This window comes from Dreissena polymorpha, chromosome 14, assembly GCF_020536995.1.
Source record: "Dreissena polymorpha isolate Duluth1 chromosome 14, UMN_Dpol_1.0, whole genome shotgun sequence".
NCBI lineage: Eukaryota > Metazoa > Mollusca > Bivalvia > Myida > Dreissenidae > Dreissena > Dreissena polymorpha.
This window is the reverse complement of record NC_068368.1, coordinates 33,931,474-33,953,090: the sequence shown is the minus strand read 5'-3', so window position 1 is coordinate 33,953,090 and position 21,617 is coordinate 33,931,474. Positions and strand designations below refer to the sequence as shown.

The following is a 21,617-nucleotide window of genomic DNA, read 5'->3' as shown; positions in this document are numbered from 1 at the left end:
GCCAGTTTGTCCTTCCTTCCTTCCTTACTTCCGTCACACTTCAGTTACAGTTTCTCATAGCACCTTCAATACTTAACCGAGCTCTTTCATATTTGGCATGTAGGTACCTTGCATGCACCTCTACCTTTTGATGAGGTTTGAGGTCACTGGGGTCAAGGTCAAGGTCACTGAGGCTAATAATATATTCTTCTGTCACACTTTTGTTACAGTTTTTCATAGCACCTTCAATACTTAACCGATCTCTTTCATATTTGGCATGTAGGTACCTTGCATGGACCTCTACCATTTGATTAGGTTTGAGGTCACTGGGATCAAGGTCAAGGTCACTGAGGCTAATAATAGATTTTTCAGTCACTCTTTTGTTACAGTTTCTCATAGCACCTTCAATACTTAACCGATCTCTTTCATATTCGGCATGTAGGTACCTTGCATGGACCTCCACCTTTTGATGAGGTTTGATGTCACTTGGGTCAAGGTCAATGTCACTGATGCTAATAATAGATTCTTCTGTCACACTTTTGTTACAGTTTCTCATAGCACCTTCAATACTTAACCGATCTCTTTCATATTTGGCATGTAGGTACATTGCATGGACCTCTACCTTTTGATGAGGTTTGAGGTCACTGGGGTCAAGGTCAATGTCACTGAGGCTGATAATTGATTTTTCCGTCACTCTTTTGGTACAGCTTCTCATAGCACATTCGATACATAATCGATCTATTTCATATTTGGCATGTAGGTACCTTGCATGCACCTCTACCGTTTGATGAGGTTTGAGGTCACTGGGGTCAAGGTCAATGTCACTGAGGCTAATAATATATTTTTCCGTCACTCTTTTGCTACCGTTTCTCATAGCGCCTTCAATACTTAACCAATCGCTTTCATATTTGGCATGTAGGTACCTTGCATGGACCTCTACCTTTTGATGAGGTTTGAGGTCACTGGGTCAAGGTCACAGAGGCTAATAATAGATATTTTTATGTGTTTATTAACACATACATTGACAAAGCGCATCATCGGGGAGCATCCATCAGTTTCACTGATATTCCTGTTTTAATATAATACCAAAGCTACGCATGTTGCATCTTATAATAGCCAACAGCAAAGAAAACACAATTCATTAAGGCAAACACTCATTGAAACCATTTTATTTCTCAACATTAAAGTGTCCTCGAATCGTCGACAAGGTCATCATACCTCGTGTTGTCGTTACTGCCAGCAAAGCTCTGACATTGGGCAATGCCCAGCTAAATGTAGCAAAGACGATCTTTATGGCCATACCAAGCATAGCATATATCCAACGAAAGCTCATTCGTATAATTCAAATGCATGATTTTAAGACCTAAATGTCCGCACTGTGCCTTTAATGCTTTGATTACAAATTGTGCAAATTCGTTGCTCCTTCCCACAGGCTTCACACGAAATCAGGTGACCACAGGGTAAGAAAACCAGTGAAACCTCCTTACAGGCACAGAACGTGCACTTGGTGATGCTGCGTAATTCAGCATTCTCTCTCACTAAGTCTTGTCTTGTTTTCGAAACATTAGCCTCTGAAATTAGATTTATTATATTAGCAACACCTCCTGTGTCATCAATATCACGTGTGTATGGTATACGTAAAATCATTTTACCAAACAAAGCTTGCCATGTTTCTGGATATTGAATTAGCACTTATAAATGATAAGGTAGATGCTTACATTTATTATCAGTTTGCGCATTCCAAGTATTTCTACTTACGTTTGCAAATAAATGTAATTCACAGCAGCATAATGTATGCTTAAATTGTCGCCGAGTTATGAATATATTTTTGCAGAGAAATTCAAAATGAAAGTAAAGCATCGTTCATTTGATCACATTATTCATCCTTTCTATTCCTAAGGCTATCCTAAGAAACGAAAACGAACCTAAATTGAAATGTGAGGTCGGTCAACACCATGGCACGTTTCAATCTAAATTAAAGAATGCAAAGTTTCTTACCTGATGAGCAATTATTTGCATTACTAGAAGACGAAGTGTTGCCCAGTTGATTGGTTGAAATGTTTGCCGTCTATTAAAAAAAAATAAAGAGACATTCCAGTAACACAGGTGTTCAACCTTACATATCTACAGATGCATAATTTCTAGGAACCTAGTATAGAAAAAAATTAAAACTCTAGAATCACTAAGTTACTGACAGAGTGAACGTCAAATTATTATTTTTATCCTTATACCAGATGGAAATGGATAGCATAACAACGATCGTATAAACTTTAGCTTTATACTATCGATATAAATTGGAGAACATGTTTTGTGTCAACTACGGAAAGATAAATTCGTTAAAATACGATATTTGATCATTATTAATGTGAAATAGGGAGGAAATAATAGTATAAATAGAATATTATGGGAGTTTTGGATAAAGATAAAGTTTATCATGCTCGGCTCAAACCATATAAGCGCTCGGCGACCTCGCGCTACATCGGTTCTAAGCCTCGCATGATAAACTTGATATTTATCCAAAAGTCACATAATATTCTCTATATATTGCAATTACAGTTAAAGAACCAGACTATTTTTATTCACGATTGCATTGCTATTCAAAAAGTTAACAAACCGTTGACTCTTTATAAAATTTATCTTCGATGAATAGTATAATTATAATGGTAGTTCTTTGTGAACGTCAATATGGTATCAACCATTACAAATAAAGACGTCTTTATTTAAACCGATTTATTACGGGTACAACAAAGGAAAAAAACAAATATTTAAGAAACAAACAACACTGAAACCCAGAATATGTGATCTCAGTAAGAATATTTGTTGAGTTTTAGTCGATTTAAATGCCGATTTCTACGAACGGTTGACAAATGTTTATTGATTTGTCAATACACAGTGTTGTGTTTTTGTTTGTTTAAATACTTTAATTTATTTAAGTGTGTTGTTACTTGTTAATACTTACATTAGATGAATATTTTACTGCTAACTGGATCAGATTTACAAACTCTTGCCCTTTCATCGTCAACAAGTATTCACATTTCGGAGAAAATCGCGCATGCTCCACCCATGGGTCATCTTCCGGGCTCCAATGGCGTAACCCTGGAAACCAAACACATATTGAACAACTTTTGTTTTTCCGGCTATTCATAAACTTCACGTCCCAAATTTCTTAAAAGCATTTTATATCCATATAATATTAAAGTTACTATTAATATATATCAAACAAGAGTGAAGTAGAATATTACACTTATTCTATGCTTCAACAAATTTCATTCGACTTAAAAAAGTCCGATAAACATATTTAAAATTGCAATGTTTGTAAAAGTGTTTCTTTTATAGTAAATAAACTTGATTGTTGAAATGTTCCTGTTATTAAAAAAAAATAGCCTCAGCCTCATTTTTTCTAAATTCAGACGAATATTTTATCCGCTTTAAAATATACTTTTGCAATATATCTAGACTGAAGTACTGTGAAAAATGCATAAAAATATAATATAATATAACAAGAGATTGCCAAGCAATATTGTCCCCTACCGGTGAAACACCACCAGTGTTAGTAAAAAAAATAATTTGTTGTTGTTGCCATAGCAACACGAATTCTTGACGTAGGAACAAAATGAAATGAAGTGCATAATCTCCATATTGCCATCTATTTATTTTTTAAGTTTCATTAAAAAATATCAAGAACTTTTAAAGTTATCGCAGGATCCAGAAAAGTGTGACGGACAGACTGACAGACAGACTGACAGACAGACAGAGCGCAAACCATAGGTCCCCTCCGATTTCACCGGTAGGGGACAATAACTCGTTTTGATCATGTCCCTTATACTAAAGATAACATTAATCAAGCTTAATTTTTCACTCATCGTGCATTAAGGTTTGAATTGATATTATGTCCCCTATCGGCTCCACCACTGTCAGAAATGTCAACCATTGTCAGATTAAAAACAAAGTTATTTGTTGCCATAGTAACAATAATTTTTAACGTAGGAACAAAATGAAATGACGTGCATAATGTCCATATTGCCATCTATCCATTTGTAAGTTTCATGAAAAAATATGGAGAACTTTTAAAGTTATCGCAAGATCCAGAAAAGTGTGACAGACAGACTCAGAGACAGACGCACAGAGTGCAAACCATAAGTCCCCTCCGGTGAAACCGGTTGGGGAAAATAACCTAAACTAAAACAAGAGATGTGTTTATCAGAAACACAATGCCCCCTAATGCGCCGCTTTGTTTTACCTTTGACGTTGAATGATGACCTTGACCTTTCACCGCTCAAAATGTGCAATTCCATGAGATACACATGCATGCCAAATATGCAAGTTGCTATGTTCAATATTTCAAAAGTTATTGCAAAACTTTACTGTAAGGTTAAAGTTTTGGGACAGAATGACAGACAGACAGACAGACACAAAGACAGACAGACAGACAGACAGACAGACAGACAGACAGACAGACAGACAGACACACAGACAGACAGAAAGACAGACAGACAGACTGACAGAAATATAGAAAGAAAGAAAGAAATAAAGAAAGAAAGACAAAAAGAGAGAAAGAAAGAAAGAAAGAAGAAGAAGAAAGAAAGACAGGCAAAAAACAGCATAACATCGATCTATCGATCCGGGGGTATAAAAATGTTCATCTCTTTAAAACCATATGGCTTTGCATACCAATTCCGCAATGGTAACATCTTGTAGCGTCTTCGCCTCCATTTCGGACCAAGTAGAATCCAGCCACGCTGAGAAGCTGTGTGGAAACTGCGAGAACCACGGCTCCAAAAGATTTTAATCTTTGGGAAACCGTCAAAAAATTCGGGTACTTGGGCGTTGATGGTCCGCTTGAATTTGTTTGCGTTAAAGTGGATGCATTATTGACGTCCTGAGAGTTAGAAACATTGGTTTGGGGCCTTGGTACCAACTGTTGTGTTTGCTGCCAGGGCCGTTGCTGGGGTGTTGATTGTAAACGTTGTTGTTGAAAACTAATATTTGTAGCATCACTTTCAAGATCGTTTGAGGACAGCTCAGAAGTATTTGGAGGCGTTATTGTCGATGCTTGCAAAATAGGCCCACACAAGTTTGTATCACAATCGTCAGACGGATGAACCGCTTCGGTAAAGTGCCTGTGTACAACTTGGGGAAGTTCACCGGGCGCAACCATCACGCCACTTTGATGACCATTTAATCTCGATTTTCCAGAGAAACCGTCGATGTCAAGCTCGCGATGGCAAAATGTCGCCATTCTTCAGAGAAAGACATAAGAACAAGTTAATTAAAGCCACACAACTTATTTGGCATAGTAAATTTAAGTATAACTAAGAAACATAGTTTATCTATGCCAATTAGAATATAGAAAGGTAGAAATCCGTTTTTTGCGCTTTATAACTTAAAAATAATTGCGTTTGTCGAAATGGACGTATACGTATAAAAATCCTACTTTCGGTTTTAAAAGCGGTACCGTCTATAAAGTAATAAATTACTTGATAACTAGGCTATAGATTTATATGTATCTATGCAAATTAGTAGAATATATCTAGTGGTTACAAGGTAGAAATTCGTTTTTTTTTGCGCTTTAAAACTTAAATAATCGCGTTTGTCGAAATGAAAGTATACGTATAGAAATCCTACTTTCGGTTTTTAAAGCGGTACCGTTTTAAAAATAATAATTACATGCTTACTAGGCTATAGATTTAATGACAATTTTGCACACTTTCAAACTGCATCTATATGTACTGATTAACATGTATTTTTAATTTCAAGGTCAAAATCTTATAACAAATAATAAAAATGTGGACTATATACGTTATGACAGATGGAATATCAAGTAATGTAGTAAAACGTAATAGAGTTACATAAATTATTTACATTTAAGTGCTAGTAAAAAGAAAAAAGTAAATCATATGATTAACCAAATGGTTCAGTGGTCATGAAATTTATCGATAATTAAAAGTTATTTCATATGTGTATAATCTTTAATAACATAAAAAAAATCAAAACTTCTAAAATCAAGTTCAGTTATGATGACGTGTTTCTGTGTTGGTCAATGTAGATAAAAGTGTTTTGCCAAAAAAAAAAAATTAAAAAAATCGTATGTGATCGATTCATCTAGAATTCAGAGTTTGGGTGATACTTTTACATAATCCAGGATTTTATTTTATTTAAAATTCATATTTAAACACTCACAAAGCACTTCAGGACATAATAGCATAATAGTAGGTGCGTAATAACAATCATTATAAACAATATGCGCATTTGTAAAACTACGTCAACTTGTATTTATTAAGTACACTTACCTAAATGTATGTTTAATTCTGACAATACCGTCGTTAGTTAATATTAAGAATTTACTTACAACCGTGTGATATTATTTCCAGCAATCCAATTCGATCACTAATACATTAATACGGTTTAAAATTGAAACTTATTTTAAGTAAATATGGTACGCATATTCTGAATCAGGCTTTGGAAAATAAGTCAGGGGAACCAGAGTGAGACAATCCTTTACAATAAAAGGTTGCCTAAAGTACGCATTTAATCGGGCTAATAGGGGTGTAATGAAGTTAATTAAACATAGATCATGCAAGTGTCGATTTACGGTAGCCGTACTTCAATACCACGACCTAGATACAATTAGCTATATTTTATCTCATCAACATATCAATTAAGTGATTTGTGTGACCGGATCTTTTAAATGTATGTGTGGCGTGGTAATAAAGGAATTGAAACCGATCGACAATAAATAAATACAAAGGTACCACCAATTAACAATAGCTAAAACCTAATTTGTATACACGTCAAAAGGGGTTGAATTTAGGCCACAATCCTTTTGTTGATAAGCGTGACCGATTTGTTTTGCCATTGCGAAATACACTGTCTACACGCCGATCGTAAATGATACGTCATGTACCGGTAACCTATTTATCCAGGGACATATAGGTCACATAACCCCAAACCGGAACTCCTGTTTTTAGGATTAAATGCAGTCAGTTTGATACTTAGCACACATTGTTCAGTGCATTCTGCATAGGATTTGTAAAATACATTGCAAATGGAACGTTTTGGTATCAATTTTGAAGGTATATTTGTAAGCAATAAAAAAAGCCATTTTTGTGCTCTACTTTTTCTGTTGATGGTTCCCGGCTTTGAAAGTAGGTCATACTATTTGAGCCCAAAATGGTCGCCTGCACAGCTGTCAAAACCGGTTTGCCTATTCTAAGGTGAATATTTTGAGTTACAATGTATAGAATTTAGTGACATCCATTTTTTCAAAAGATTATGCATTTATCTTTCCAGTGATGTATGATGATATAGTGGGTCATTGCTTGATCATGGTAAAAATTGGTATCAAACTTCAACTATTTTATATGTAATATAGAAGGAAATTAATTACGCATGCGTAACCTATACAAACAAGGTTTGTATAGGTCCCTGATTAATCCAATAACTGTATGCAACCAAAACCAATTAAACTTTCCAGTGGTAAGTGTATAATTTTCCTCATTCGTCGAAGTAGATAGAAGTTTTCCTTTTAAATCAATAGATCATATCCAATGACCCCGCAAATGACAGTCGACAAGGAAGATATGTTCGTCATACTCTATAGTTCAAATCAGTACTAGGCCTATACGATCACGAGAAAGAAGCGTGAATATTTACCGCTCGACTCACCAAGTATGCTATGCGGGTTTACAAAATGTACGTACGCTTGGGATTGATATTATCTACAAAGTTGTTAATTCATTAACAGTACATTATTTTACTATTAAGGAATCTATTGGCTCAATATCATCATGAGCAACGATGTTAAAAAGGCTTAAGCTGTAAACAAATATTTATAAAAGAACTACTGTCGATAACTATCTATAAATAGCATGTGTAGTTAGCACAAGCTTTGACATTATATTGACATTATTGTATAAAATATATAAGAAAACATAAATTGTAAGGTAATATTTTGCTGTTTTTGTCTAAGAAGATTCTCAATGAAGTTCATTAACGACAGTGTATACATCAGAAACAGAAACAGCTGCTGAAAGCCGTACAGATCTATTCTATTGAATATGCTATATAGCCTATGTACGTGTTAATAAATTATTAAATACGTTTGCTATTTAATAAATGTACCAATACATATAAACTTTAATAGGTAAACATCAAAATATGAACAGCAAATGTAGTGTTTATTTATATATTCAATGTGAAAAATAAAATTAAAAGTACTTACATTTATTTACGCCCTGTAATGAGAACGATGTTTTGTAATAATACCAAGCAACGGGTGCAACATTTGAAAGCGGAAGAATGTAAGTATGGGAAACCAGCTTGGTATCCCAACATCGCTATAAATAGTAACATCACACCGGAAAGCCCATATGCCTATGTTTGTGATGATGGAATACCAGTGTGTACACACCGGCTTCTTTTACGCCGTGCTTCTGATAATCGCTATCAGTCTTAATAGAGATTCAAAATCACATTTAAAAATATTTAAATAACATTTCTTTACACAACATTCCGTTTTAAACACACAATACGAAACGATTTTTCTTTCATTATTTACATTTTCATTCTTACGCAGAACTACTTTGGCGGAAGCATAATTCCCCAAAGGTCAATGTGATGCGTCATAGTATAGAGGTGACCATAACGTAGTGACGTCGCCATCTATGTATAGAATGGATGGAATACACTTCCATGATGACTGTCGGAAAACCATGACATAGCGAAATTTGTTTGATTCAATTTTACTAAATCATCACTTTCGTGGAACTCAATAAATAATAAGTTATCCATCTCTTTCACTCTCAACGTAAACTATTTTTATAAACACTTCCGTGAATCTGACAAATGTACAAGTAGTACTAAATGGAAAAAAACTGAAGATTATTTGTTATTCCCAAATCAGTAATTTGAAAATATCTATTCAGATGAAAACAAGAGCTATCTCTATCGGAAGACATAATGCCCCCGAAAAACGCTTTTTTTACGGCGGCATAAAGGGGACAGAGGAAATATTTAACTTTTTCTATGACGTGCGCACGTCATATTTATGACGTGCGAACGTCAAGGTATGACGAGCCCACGTCATAATTATGACGTGCGCACTTCATTACTATGGCATGCGCACGCCATAGCTACGGCGTGCCCACGTCATAGCTATGGCGTGCCCAAGTCATAGCTATGACGTGCGCACGTCATAGCTGACCAATCAGAAAAGGTATCAGATCACAAAAGGTGGAGCGTGCGACCAATGAAATTTGTCGCAATGTCAGCCATTTTGTAAAAAAATGGTGCATAGCACATGGTGTGCTTTTATAACGAATTACACAGTATAGTAATCACTTGCAATCTTTGAAGATTTCAAGATAGGTAAGCTATCTTTCTGATTATTTATTTAAGCCTAATTAATTTAAGACAATCAGGCAGACTTATTTGATATCTGATTATGATTATGGATCAATCTTATTTTGTAAGGATTAAATAGGTTGTTGACTCAACTTTACAGTAGACTAGTAAAACTCGCAAAAAAAGTTTTACTACTAGTAGTACTACTAGTCAGTCCATTCATTTTACAAGGTTAAGCCATTTATACCCACACTCTTCGAGGATTGAGCCGTAACTACAGTAGTCGTGGTGGTGTGGTGAATGAGGTGTCCGCCTAGCGATCGGGAGTTCGTGGGTTCGCTCCCCACTCGGGGAGCGTTCTCATTATCTCCTCCATAGACACCTAGTACTGGTTCTTTCCAGGAAACGGACTCGATAATGTCCCTCTGCCTATAATGCTCTAAAGGGCGCTTGGCAGTATAGATAGGTAGGTAGGTAGGTAGGCAGGCAGGCAGGCAGGCAGGCAGGCAGGCAGGCAGGCAGGCAGGCAGGCAGGCAGGCAGGCAGGCAGGCAGGCAGGCAGGCAGGCAGGCAGGCAGGCAGGCAGGCAGGCAGGCAGGCAGGCAGGCTGCAGGCAGGCAGGCAGGCAGGCAGACAGGCAGGCAGGCAGGCAGGCAGGTAGGTAGGTACACAGGTGGTTAGCGTGTGGCTATGATATTGATTAGTGAAAACATCATTTTGAATGATAAATAATCATATTATAACGAAAAATTAACTTTTCTGAAAAAAAATATTTCACTATCAAATATATATATAACAAGGTATGCAACTCAAAATCAGCCCAAAACGGGGTGCATCGCTTTGAACAGCCATATCTGCATCAATTGTGCAGCGATTTTCACGATCTTGATCTTATTCAACGCAAAAATGAAATTCCTTTCTGGAAATGTATATGTCTTGCAATATTTTACAAATGCTGGGTCAACTTTTAGATATAACACGATACACAACTCGCATGACCCTGTTTTGAATGACATTTCATATGTGAATTTCAATCCGAGGACCTACTGTCTAAGAAGTTTACGGCGACGATCGGGAGCTACAGCAACAACAACAGTCTCCGGCAGTCATAGTGCAGTAGTGACGTATGCAATTAGATTAGATCTTTAAAGCTAAAGTAAACTGTACTTTCTTATAACATGAAATGAAATTGAAATTATTGGAACTATGCGCAGTTAATGTGATGAAATATTTGGCATACAGCTTTATGTCAACAACAAAACATTTGTTTGTTTAGTTGGATTTAGTTCTGGCTACCATAACTTTAAATGTTGCTTTTTATGATTTTTGGCTGGCGCGACTTTATAGTTATGGACCAACCCCTTTAGTAAAGTCGACCAGAAATTCCCGAAAAGTTGACAGTTAACAAAGATCGGTCCAAAACAGCTTTTAAATGAAGTTATTGGCCCAAATCAACCACTTGATCGGACAGATTGACTTTTTTCACATTTAACTGATATAATCTTTCACAAAATACTATCTTAAACATTTAAAATTTATCTATTCTGCTTTTACATATCGAGAAAAACAGCGATGTGACAGACTTACTTAAAATGCGAATCTCCCGAGATTTCACGGTCATATGACGTTATTTCTATTTTTAGTAACATACCATGTGCTCAAGTGTTTTCAAATTCAGAATTACATTTCCCGGTATTTTAGATTATTCTGGCTTGTTTTGTAAAATAATTGTAGTGTAAATACGAACTCAAAGTAAATATTATTTAAAACTACCTGATTCACACTGAAATCAGTCTTATAATCCACCAGACGTAAGTTGTTAATCACAAATAATAGATTTCAGAAAACGAAAGTAATGTTTACAATTTCAGCAAATAATGTCAAGGTCGATCCGAAAGTATCCACATGAAAACTCGTCACGTGACAAAGCGACAATGGCGTCAAAATTGTGAATTTCAGACTGATGAGAGTTATTTACATATATTGTAAGATGCATTTGAAACATTTGAACCTTAAAATAATCCCCGATGCAGTAATTTATATTTATTAACCAATATATGTAGAAATGTATCCAAGAAAATGAGCTTTCTTTGATTTATAGCGTGACATAAATATGTTATGACTCTGGTTGACTTTCGATACGGGGTTAGCTTCAGCGTACAGGTCTGTCAATACTATATAAACTGTACGCTGAAGTTTCTTAAGCTAAGTTGGATTGTGTTCAACATTATTTCAGTCATATCATCGCGGTCAGTTAACCTTCTCATACTTTCCTGGGTAAGATGGTTTACCAGTACTAAGTGCACACACTTACATCAGTTACTGACAACTGTCCTACTTGAATATGAGGAATAGGGATAATGGCCACAGAAAGGATTTCCCACACAAGTTATTTTGATCAAACCTGCAATTCTCGGATTTATAGTCCAGCGCTCTACAAACTGAGCTAGCTGGCCCAGTCACAAGACATTTTAAAACATGTTTTTCTATCTTAGCTTTATCAGTTTTACATGTTAAGTTTAGTTTAAACCTATTTATTTTAGCTCGATTGCATCGAAAGCCTAAGGCTTATTTGCAACACTCTTGAGTCCGTTTCCTGGGACTATAACCAGTACTTGGTGTCTATGGTGGAGATCTAAAGAACGCTCCCACAATGGGGATCGAACCCATGACCTCCCGATCGCTAGGCGAACACCATATCCATTACCCCACGGCGACCTGTTATACATGTTTGGAATATTTACTAATAGATGTTCCTGTTATATATAAATACAATAAATCAGGTTTCCTGCTTGTTCTACACTTGAAAATCACCCATGAAGACCAATTAACCACACCATAAAGCTAAAAAAAGGATATTTAAGTGTACTGCATAAACAATACCCTACTTTTTCTACATTTTAATACTGTGTTTCATAAGCATGAGGAAACATACAGCAGAAAAATCAAAAGTTTATCGTGAGATACATTGATGTCTTGTCTTGCTGGTAGTTTTTCAAACTTTAACTTTACATTTTTTTGCTCCACTGGCCAGAGGCCAGCGGGGATTATGTCATGGTTCTGTGTCCAACGTGCGTGCGTTAACTTTTTCTGTAAACATCTTCTTCTCCTAAAGTACTGGTCTAATTCTGATGAAATTTCTCAGGAATGTTTCTGGGGTGAACCTCTTTCAAATTTGTTCAAATTATGCCCCTGGGGTTAAATTTGACCCTGCCCCAGGGGTCAAAATATTGAAAACCTGCTTAAATAAGGCCTATTTTGTGAAAACTTTAAAAATCTTCTCGTCCATAACCATTGGGCCAAGGACTACCAAATTTGGTATGTAGTGACATCTTATAGTCCTCTACCAAGTTTCTTCAAATTATGCCCCTGGGGTCAAATTTGACCGTGCCGGGGGCCAAAAAAAATGAAAATTTGCTTTTATAAGGCCTATTTTGTGAAAACTTTAAAAATCTTCTCGTCCATAACCATTAGGCCTAGGGCTTCCAAATGTGGTATGTAGTGACATATTATAGTCCTCTACCAAGTTTCGTCAAATTATGCCCCTGGGATTAAAATGTGACCAGGCCCCGGGGGGTCAAATAATTGAATTTGTTTTATAAAAGATCTATTTTGAGCAAACTTTAAAAATATTCTTGTCCATAACCGTATGGCATAGGGCTTCCAAATTTGATATGTAATGACATCTAATAGTCCTCTACCAAGTTTGTTCAAATTAAGCCCCAGGGATCAAATTTGACTGTTCCCCAGGTATCACAAAATTGAACATATGCTTATATTGGGCCCATTTTGTGCAAACTTTAAAAATCTTCTTGTCCATAACCATTGGGCCTATGTCTACCAAATTCGGTATGTAGTGACATCTAATAGTTCTCTACTTAGTTTGTTCAAATTATGCCATTGGGGACAAATTTGACACCGCCCTGGGGGTCACAAAAATAAACATTTGCTTAAATAAGGCCTATTTTGTGAAAACTTTAAAAATCTTCTTGTTCATAATTATAGAGCCTAGGGCTACTAAATTTGGTGTGAAGTGATATCTAATAGTCCTCTACCAAATTTGTTCAAATTATTTCCCTGGGCTCAAATTTGACCCTGCCCCGGGGGTTACAAAACTGAACATATGACGTTCACCAGGGGAGATTACTGCGGCCCTGTGGCTGTGACCAACAACAACAACATATTGTAAACATGAGATAAATAATGTCATTTAGTGCCATTTAAGATCAGATGGTGACTGCTTACAAAGGAATTGAAGTAAGAACATATGTTATGAATGTTTTTCTTATAAACTGAACAAGTCGGGTTTTATTTAAATATGTCGAACGTTAACATATATTTCGGATGACATGTTAATTTCATGTCTTTTTTGTATTGTTTTAACTAGTTTAATAATATCTTATTGTTTTTAAAAACACAACTTCCATGAACATAATTATTTAAAAAAAAGTCAATGTATGATACTGCATGATAAACTCAAACTTTGTATCCAAGAGAAGGTGTTGGAATTAAAGAAGTGCAATGTTCTTAACTAACGTATATGTTGCTTTTTAATAACTAATGATTCATTGTTCCATTTGTGAATCGTGACTCATGAATTGTGGATATGATTGTCAATTGCTCAACGATCCATATATATATGTCTGACCATTTAATAATTTTCTTAATATAAGTTATGAATTGATCTTAGAAGTCAAATGTATTACTTAATTAAATACATTTATAAATATAAAGAAATAATCTTTAGATTATCATAATATTCTTAGGTCTGTTGGTCTAAGGGATGTGTGGGTTGAAAATTATATTTTGAGATAATTCTTTACAAAGAAACTACTATTGTACTTGTTATAAATGTGTGAAAGGCTCTAAGAAGGAACCAGAGATTATTAACCCTTCACCAAACACTAATATGATTTTACGGGTTTGTAGCTGATAACTTTACAAATAATTGTGATAAAAGGAGAAAATGCTCATCTATCGCAATTATTTCTACCCTACCTGATCATTTCCTTCATATTCCATTACAATTTAATTGTCTTCTGCAACCTCTTTCAAATTGGGAAAGTCCAAAACGTGTCGTTTGGTGAGGGGTTAAGGCATTTTGATTCCTATGGGTCTTGTGAATATGTTTCAAATCAAATGCGTAGATTTGATCTTCAGCATCTACAAATATGTGAAATAGAAAGAACGACAATCTCTTTTGGAGAGATAAATGTACCTACGTTATAAGCAAAGGACCTGTGCAACAATTCCCGGGCTTTTTAGTCTGTTTAGTTAACACGGTAGTAACGTTTTCCATATGTAAAAATGCTCACCCTTCCAACTTTTAAGCGACCAGTGGGACGAGGAATAGAAAGAGATAGTCACATGCTTGAGTAAATTTCAACCCATGCGCATTGCACGTTCTTTTCGCATAAAAAACAGTGGAGCGATACAGGGCCATCATGACCCTCTTGTTAGGGATTAACAGCTTGGATTAAAATAATGTATACGCATGTGCCTATAGTGCCTGAAGGAAGCTACGCCCCTGAGTTGTTTGCAATTTTGGTCTACGTCATTATGAAAAACAAAAATTGGTGCAAGGGTTAAGATTGCTTGACTGGAGATTTCATTAACTGAAATTGAAAATGTTTTTATAATGCAGGTGCCAAGGCATCATACCAGAGATCGAGATTCTAGACAGCGAGGACGAAGAAATACAAAGCGCTTTACTAGATTCAATGCAACACCAGGAACCAAGTACCATAAGGTGAAATATGGAACCTGTTCCTGAGAGTTATGTGCCCTTGAACTAAACCATGGGCATGGCTGCTATGCCTGTGACAAAGCGGTTAGGGGGTATTGTTAGTCACCCTTGTGACAAAGCAGTTGTTGTATCTGCCCGTCTTTGTTAAGTTTTGGGGATTTTTAATTAAGAATCACACATGTCATCAAATTAAGTCGCGCCCTGCTTTTCACAATGTCCGGTAACTTTCCATCTTACTTTCCATCTTACTTTATTGTCACGTCATGCCACTTCCCAATAGGTTTCCCTGTCTGGCTATTTATCAATAGTAGTAGAGGTATTGGCTTCAAACCCTGCTCATGTATGTAGGGTAATAAAGAGGAGACGATGAGTGGAGTGCACACGATTTGTAACTCCAGCTGCATCATTTACAACGTTATTACCACTGCTTCAAATATGTATTTTGGTAATAAGATGCAGTGACAGACACAAAATGTACAGTATACTATCAATGTGGAACAATAGGGACAGCTGTTGTTAAAATATTACAATATCATTAAACTCAACTTTTATTTTACATTCAGCGATGATTCCACAGAGCCGTCTGTGGCTGATATCTTACAAGAGTTTTGGAACCGATACATCAAAGATGACCGCACACACTGTGTGATCTCCTGTTCGAAGCCGTTAGATATTGCCATACTACTATTAGAAAAGACGACGGTCAAGCTTCAAAATAAATTGTTTGTCAAGTTTTCTGGGCAGATTGGTGGGGACCATAGTGGACCAAGAAGGGAATTTTTTCCGGTATGCTTCAGTATATCAGCACATGTCTAACAAAAAGATGTTCACAGCAATGTAGTTGTATTGTTATGTACTATCCTGTATAATTTAACACAAACTTGCATAAAATAATGTAGTAAAACTAGAACATTCAAACAGTAATGGTGCAGTAACAGTACAGAACTATTACAGAACGTGTATTATATTTGTATAACTCAGTACAAAACCAGTTCAGTTTGAGTACACTACAGGCACAAAGCCTTTTCAAATCCAATAATTACTTGAACAGAACCAGTGTAGTTCTAGTACAGGACCAATCAAGTCTAAACACATTTGCAGATTGGCCTCCAAGGTTCAAAATGTTTTGAAGGACCAGATCGAGCAAAAGTTTTCAGACATGATCTTCAACTTGTGGAATGTCATTCGCGCAGGACGGACCAGGTTTTCACTGCTTGAACAAGCAGCTTTTTGCAATGATGATGGGTTGTGAAGGGGAGACAACTGCTGCTGATGAAATCACGGACCCCAATATTTAGGAATGTCTTGAAATGGTAATTATATTAAATCAAGTAAATAAATTAAAACAGCCATCGTGTTTACAGGCACTGTGTTGAATTTATTTTAACCTGTAGATATTTAATATCCAAGAATAATACTGTTGTCTGTACGCTGACAAAGGGAGCAGATAAACTGAAGATAAACAATGGCCAAGATGTAAGTCGATTTACAGCAGCATGCTCAAATAAAGCAAGTTACTCTTGAGCATCCACCAACAAATTAAAAACACTTTTTCAAAATGCATTAATTGAAATTAATATTTTCAGATAACAAGAGAACAATGAATGATTAAAAATAATTGTTGTAACATAAGCCTTAGGTCATCTGTGACAATTATCTGGATATGCAAGAATACAACGCTTATGATAATATGTATATTTCAGTATTTGAAGTAAGGAATATGGTTAAGATTGGAAATGTAGTCAATTATTAGCAAGTTGTCCCCCATATATGATGCAATCAATTGGGAGCATGTTGAGTCAACATTTGGAATTGGAAACATTTTAGGCCCAAGTTGTTGAACATCAAATTTTATAACCAACAAAAAAGGAGTCTTGCCAACGAATTTAAGTTAAATAAATATTAGGGAGGAAGGCTAACAAGGATGTACTATTTTTACAATATATTGTATTTTTCAGTTGGAGAAAATCACCGACGTTCAGAAAAGGGATCAGTTCTTGGCAAAGTTCGGGGACTGGCTGGCTGACAGAGGGATCAACCCTTCTAGACTGGCCGTGGCGGACAAGGGGTCCATGAAGGAGATGGTGATAAAGTACCACGTCTTATATAGGTAAATAGCTTCTGCCAGTTGGTTACATATCAACTCTAGCTTCTCATATAAAAGAAAAACGTGTTTACAAATAGGGATAAAATATCGAATTTCTGCAAAATCTACAAATATGATGAGAAACATTTTAAAAGCAAAATGCACTGTGCTTGAAATGAGCCTGTAAGTTTATATATAGGAATAAACTCAAATTCACCTGTGAATAAAGTGATTTATGTACAAAATTTACCAGGTTTGTCTTGGTATAGATGCTTTTAGGTGCTTGTCATGTCTTTTACTTTAAAATAATAACTATAGAGAATTTTTAAACAAAAAACACTAACTATTCATTTTATATGAACACTTACAAATGTTGACTTTTTTCAAATTTTCTAAATTCATACCAAATCAGTAAGCGAAAAGCTCAATCAAGGCTTCACGACATTCAGCTTACTTAAATGGCTTTTAAGCACACATGCCATATATTTTAAGAAAATACAATATCAAAAATATACATATGATAAAAAACAGCCTTTAAATAAGAACAATGAAGGATTATTAAAACCCAAGCGAACAAGAATATCAAAAGCCTAGATTACAAGGTAAAATCCCATGTGCAATATATATAACAAACTTGTCCAAGAATCTATGAGATAACTGTTACAAATCAAACAACATATTTATTTCTAACGTTGATTTATATAAAGAAGTGAAACTCCAGAAGCTGCAGCAGCATTGCATTACATCAACATACATCAAACTTTTACAAACAATTAATAGCAAAAAATGTTTGTTTCAATAACAGAATATCATCCGAGATTGCCCAATTTAAGGATGGCATGGATGACGTATGCGGCATGTGGGGGATGGTAACAAAACATGCCAGTGTATTCCAACCGCTGTTTTGAAATCTTTCTAAACCTCTAATGAAACAGGAGATGGACAGAATCATTCGATATGATTTCAGTGAGCTCGGATCTAATGCCAGGACATTTTAAGATGAGACTGTCTACGCATGGGGGCTCTTTTTGCAGGACATTGAAGGTTTGTTTTTTATTGGTGGTTAATTCAGTTATCAATAGCATTTACTGATACACAGGTGCGCAGTTTGATTTAACATTCTTTCATATCTACATGCATAAACTTACCCATTGTCATTAAACATCTATTTATGCCCCCAAAGGAGGGCTTATAGTGATCTGACTGTCCGTCCGCCTGTCTGTCCGTCTTTCCGTCACACTTTGTGTTTAGGTTTCGAAAGCATTTATGACCGGAATTGTATTAAACTTTATGGGAAGCTTCACTACCAAGAGGAGATGTGCATTTTATCAGCCGGTTCTGGTCGGATGATTTTTCACAGAGTTATGGCCCATTTGAAATTTTCCATTAACTGTACATATAGTACAATTCTTAACCGGGCTATTTCTCAGCAACAAATGACTAGAAATCAATAAAACTTTATGGGAAGCTTCACTACCAAGAGGAGATGTGCATGTTATCAGCCGGTCTGGTCGGATGATTTTTCACATACTAATGGCCCTTTGAAATTCTCCATTAACTGTACATATAGTGCAATTCTTGTCCGGGCTATTTCTCTGCAACAAATGTCTGGAAATCAATGAAACTTTATGGGAAGCTTCACTACCAAGAGGAGATGTGCATATTATCAGCCGGTTCTGGTCGGATGATTTTTCACATACAAATGGCCCTTTGAAATTTTCCATTGTACATATAGTGTAATTTTTGTCCGAGCTATTTCTCAGCAACTTATTACCGGAATTCAATGAAACTTTATGGAAAGCTTCACTACCAACAGGAGATGTGCATATTATTAGCCGGTTATGGTCGGATGATTTTTCACATACGTATGGCCCTTTGAAATTTTCTATAAACTGTACATATAGTGCAATTCTTGTCCGGGCTATTTCTCCCCAACTAAATGTACTGACTGGAATTCAATGAAGCTTTATGGGAAGCTGAACTACCTTGAGGAGATGCGCATGTTATTTGTTGGTTCTGGTTAGATGATTTATTTAGAGAGTTTTGGCCCTTTGAAATTTTTAAGTTGCTAAACCATCCATCGTATTATTTAGTCCAAATTTATGCCCCTAAAGACGTTTCCTTTTATCTGAATATATAGTGCAATATTGTGACAAAAAAAAAAGTTTGGGGAGCATCACCTGTCTCCGACGGTTTCTTGTTTTATGTGTAGTATCACAACTACAATTGTGCAATTACTTTGAATTAACTATTGTCGCTGAGCAAAAATGCTTTATAATTCTGGTCAAACCGCCAATGCTATAGATCAGATTGTGCAATTGCAATATTGAGGTGGTTTTTTTAATTCAAGGATATGTTGTGAAACAAGTCAGTAAAAATATTTCGTGTTATGACATCTAGTTTCATTAATATTTTACAAAGTATATATGTTTCCAATTAAAAACAGATTTGAAAAATCAATTTCATGTTTGTTTGAAAGGTCTGGATAATTAAAAATAATGTTAATTTAAAAAAGACACTGATATATTCAAATTAATGACTCTTTTCTTGAAAATCTTCCAAAGGCATTGTTATTATAAGTGCATAAAAGGGATGCCCGAGCTAAGTTAAAAGTTAATCTGATTATATCTTCTGACGTGATGGTTTATGTTTTGGTGCCGTTTTAAGACAAAAAAAGTATAAAAATAAAAGTGTTTGCTTTCATTAACAAGCGTAATAAATGATTATATGGCGGCGAGAGACAGTGAATGTGAACAATTTAAAAATATACGGCTGTTCAGAACAAGTTATATAATGTTACAATGCATATTGCATGCCTTGATAAATATTTAACACATAACAATTTATAATTCAGATGGAATTGTTCCAACAACAAGGGAAGAATTGCTGTCGTTCATTTCCGGAGCATCCAGTATTCCCTCCTTGGGCTTTAAAAAGCCGATTGAAATGCATTTTTATATGCAAGAAGACTGAGTGACCCGTCTCCCATATGCATCAACATGTTCTCTGGACTTGTGGTTGCCTAGAGGACAGAAACCAGAGAGATTATCTACCCTTCTATTGAAGAGTGTAAATGAGTCAATGGGATTTGTTAAAATATGAAAATCGCTACACAAAAACGGGTTAAACTACAAAAAACACACTATTAGTCTATTTATGCCCCCAGAACCTCCTATGTTCTGGGGGCATATTAAAATCGCACCGTTTGTTAGTCCGTCCGGATTAGTTTCCACGCAATAAATCAAGGAGTTTTCATCTGATTTTCACCAAACTTGGTCAGAAGTTGTATCTAGATAATGTCAATGCCAAGTTCGAAGAAGGGTCATGCCAGGTCAAAAACTAACTACGTAGTGGCTTTTAAACATTCAGCATGGTTTCCGCTCAATAAGTCAAGTAGTTTTCATCTGATCTTCACCAAACGTGGTCAGAAGTTGTATCTATATGATCTCAAGGCCAAGTTGAGATATGGGTCATGCCGGGTTAAAAACTAGGTCACCGGGTCACTTAGTGCATTTGTAATATTCAGCATGGTGTCCGCTAGGTAATTCAAGTAGTTTTCATTCGATCTTCACCAAACTTGATCAGAAGTTGTATCTAGATGATGTCTAGGCCAAGTTCGCAGAATGGTCATGTCAGTTCATTTTATTGCATTTTTCTATCACTTTAATTTTGTATTTTTTCCAAACAGCGTACGAAAGTGCGTATTTGCGTATGCCCAGCTACGCCCATGTCAGTGCAAATAAAAGTGTTAAAAGTGTAAAAGATAAAAGTGTGTTAGATTTATTATAAGGTGAAGTGATTTAAGGTTAAAAAATGATGTCTCCCGGAGTTCAAGGGGCAGAAGTAGTCTTATTTATAAAACGCGGAAAGAATTTAGAGATACTTTTTATATGGGCTAAATTCTCATCAGGGAAAAGTTAAAAATGTGTTGGAAACCAGAAAATTTAAATTTTCATCAATTTGCGTAAAATTGCAAAATAACATTACCAACTTATTCAGTTTTAGTTCAGAAGTCCATTTTTACCTCAAATATCGTCGAATTGAAGTTGGAAAGGCATAAATTCTTCAGTTAAACTTCTGCTTAAATCGCAAAACAATCACTGACCTGTAGCCATGTCATGAAACTGATTTAAATATGAACCAATTAGAAGAAGGCATTACGGTGTAACGTGTACGCGTACTTTTATTTAACATGAGCATTTAACACCGACTTTTACCTCACTAGATCTAGTATGCTAATCTTTGTCGATTTAATAAGCATATGTTCAAAACAGATATGGTACAGTTTCTATTGACTCTTCTTCGTTTCAGCAAGGTTTTATGCATGTCTTTTTCGCACCTCTGTCTGTGTTGTTTTATGTACTTACATTCTTCGTGACATAGGACGGTATACTTTACGATCTGTATCAATATTATTTATGTACAGTATAAAAATAAAAGATGTAATTTATTTCAGAACTTTTA

The 21,617-nt window shown here is 35.6% G+C and overlaps 3 protein-coding genes and 1 long non-coding RNA gene across 4 annotated transcripts in view; 1 reads left to right on the top strand and 3 right to left on the bottom strand.

Moving 5' to 3' along the window:
- The window catches only part of LOC127858252 (transmembrane protein 272-like), a 204,288-nt gene that overhangs the window by 90,501 nt on the left and 92,170 nt on the right, over positions 1 to 21,617 (bottom strand). The window lies entirely within an intron of this gene.
- LOC127858235 (D(2) dopamine receptor A-like) overlaps positions 1 to 21,617 on the bottom strand; it is a 210,249-nt gene that overhangs the window by 133,037 nt on the left and 55,595 nt on the right. The window lies entirely within an intron of this gene.
- On the bottom strand, positions 1,133 to 8,366 carry LOC127858245 (putative inhibitor of apoptosis). Its single transcript, XM_052395235.1, has 5 exons — positions 8,201 to 8,366; positions 4,651 to 5,219; positions 2,939 to 3,075; positions 1,978 to 2,047; positions 1,133 to 1,550 (listed from the first exon to the last, which is right to left on the bottom strand). Exons 2-5 carry the CDS (start codon positions 5,216 to 5,218, stop codon positions 1,336 to 1,338), a joined length of 990 nt encoding a protein of 329 aa, XP_052251195.1. The 5' UTR covers position 5,219; positions 8,201 to 8,366; the 3' UTR covers positions 1,133 to 1,335.
- On the top strand, positions 9,404 to 21,537 carry LOC127858255 (uncharacterized). The gene is made up of 7 exons (XR_008038829.1): positions 9,404 to 10,445; positions 14,966 to 15,070; positions 15,631 to 15,853; positions 16,169 to 16,380; positions 17,026 to 17,177; positions 17,959 to 18,197; positions 20,008 to 21,537. It is a non-coding gene; the product is annotated as an uncharacterized LOC127858255 (long non-coding RNA).

What these genes read in the sequence shown, in the direction of transcription:
- LOC127858245 (XM_052395235.1), bottom strand. Translation starts at nt 5,218, where the DNA reads ATGGCGACATTTTGCCATCGCGAGCTTGACATCGACGGTTTCTCTGGA. An exon ending in ATGTTACCATTGCGGAATTG is followed by an intron (nt 3,076 to 4,650) that starts GTATGCAAAGCC and finishes TTTGGTTTCCAG; the next exon opens with GGTTACGCCATTGGAGCCCG. An exon ending in TGCAAATAATTGCTCATCAG is followed by an intron (nt 1,551 to 1,977) that starts GTAAGAAACTTT and finishes ATCTAATTTCAG; the next exon opens with AGGCTAATGTTTCGAAAACA.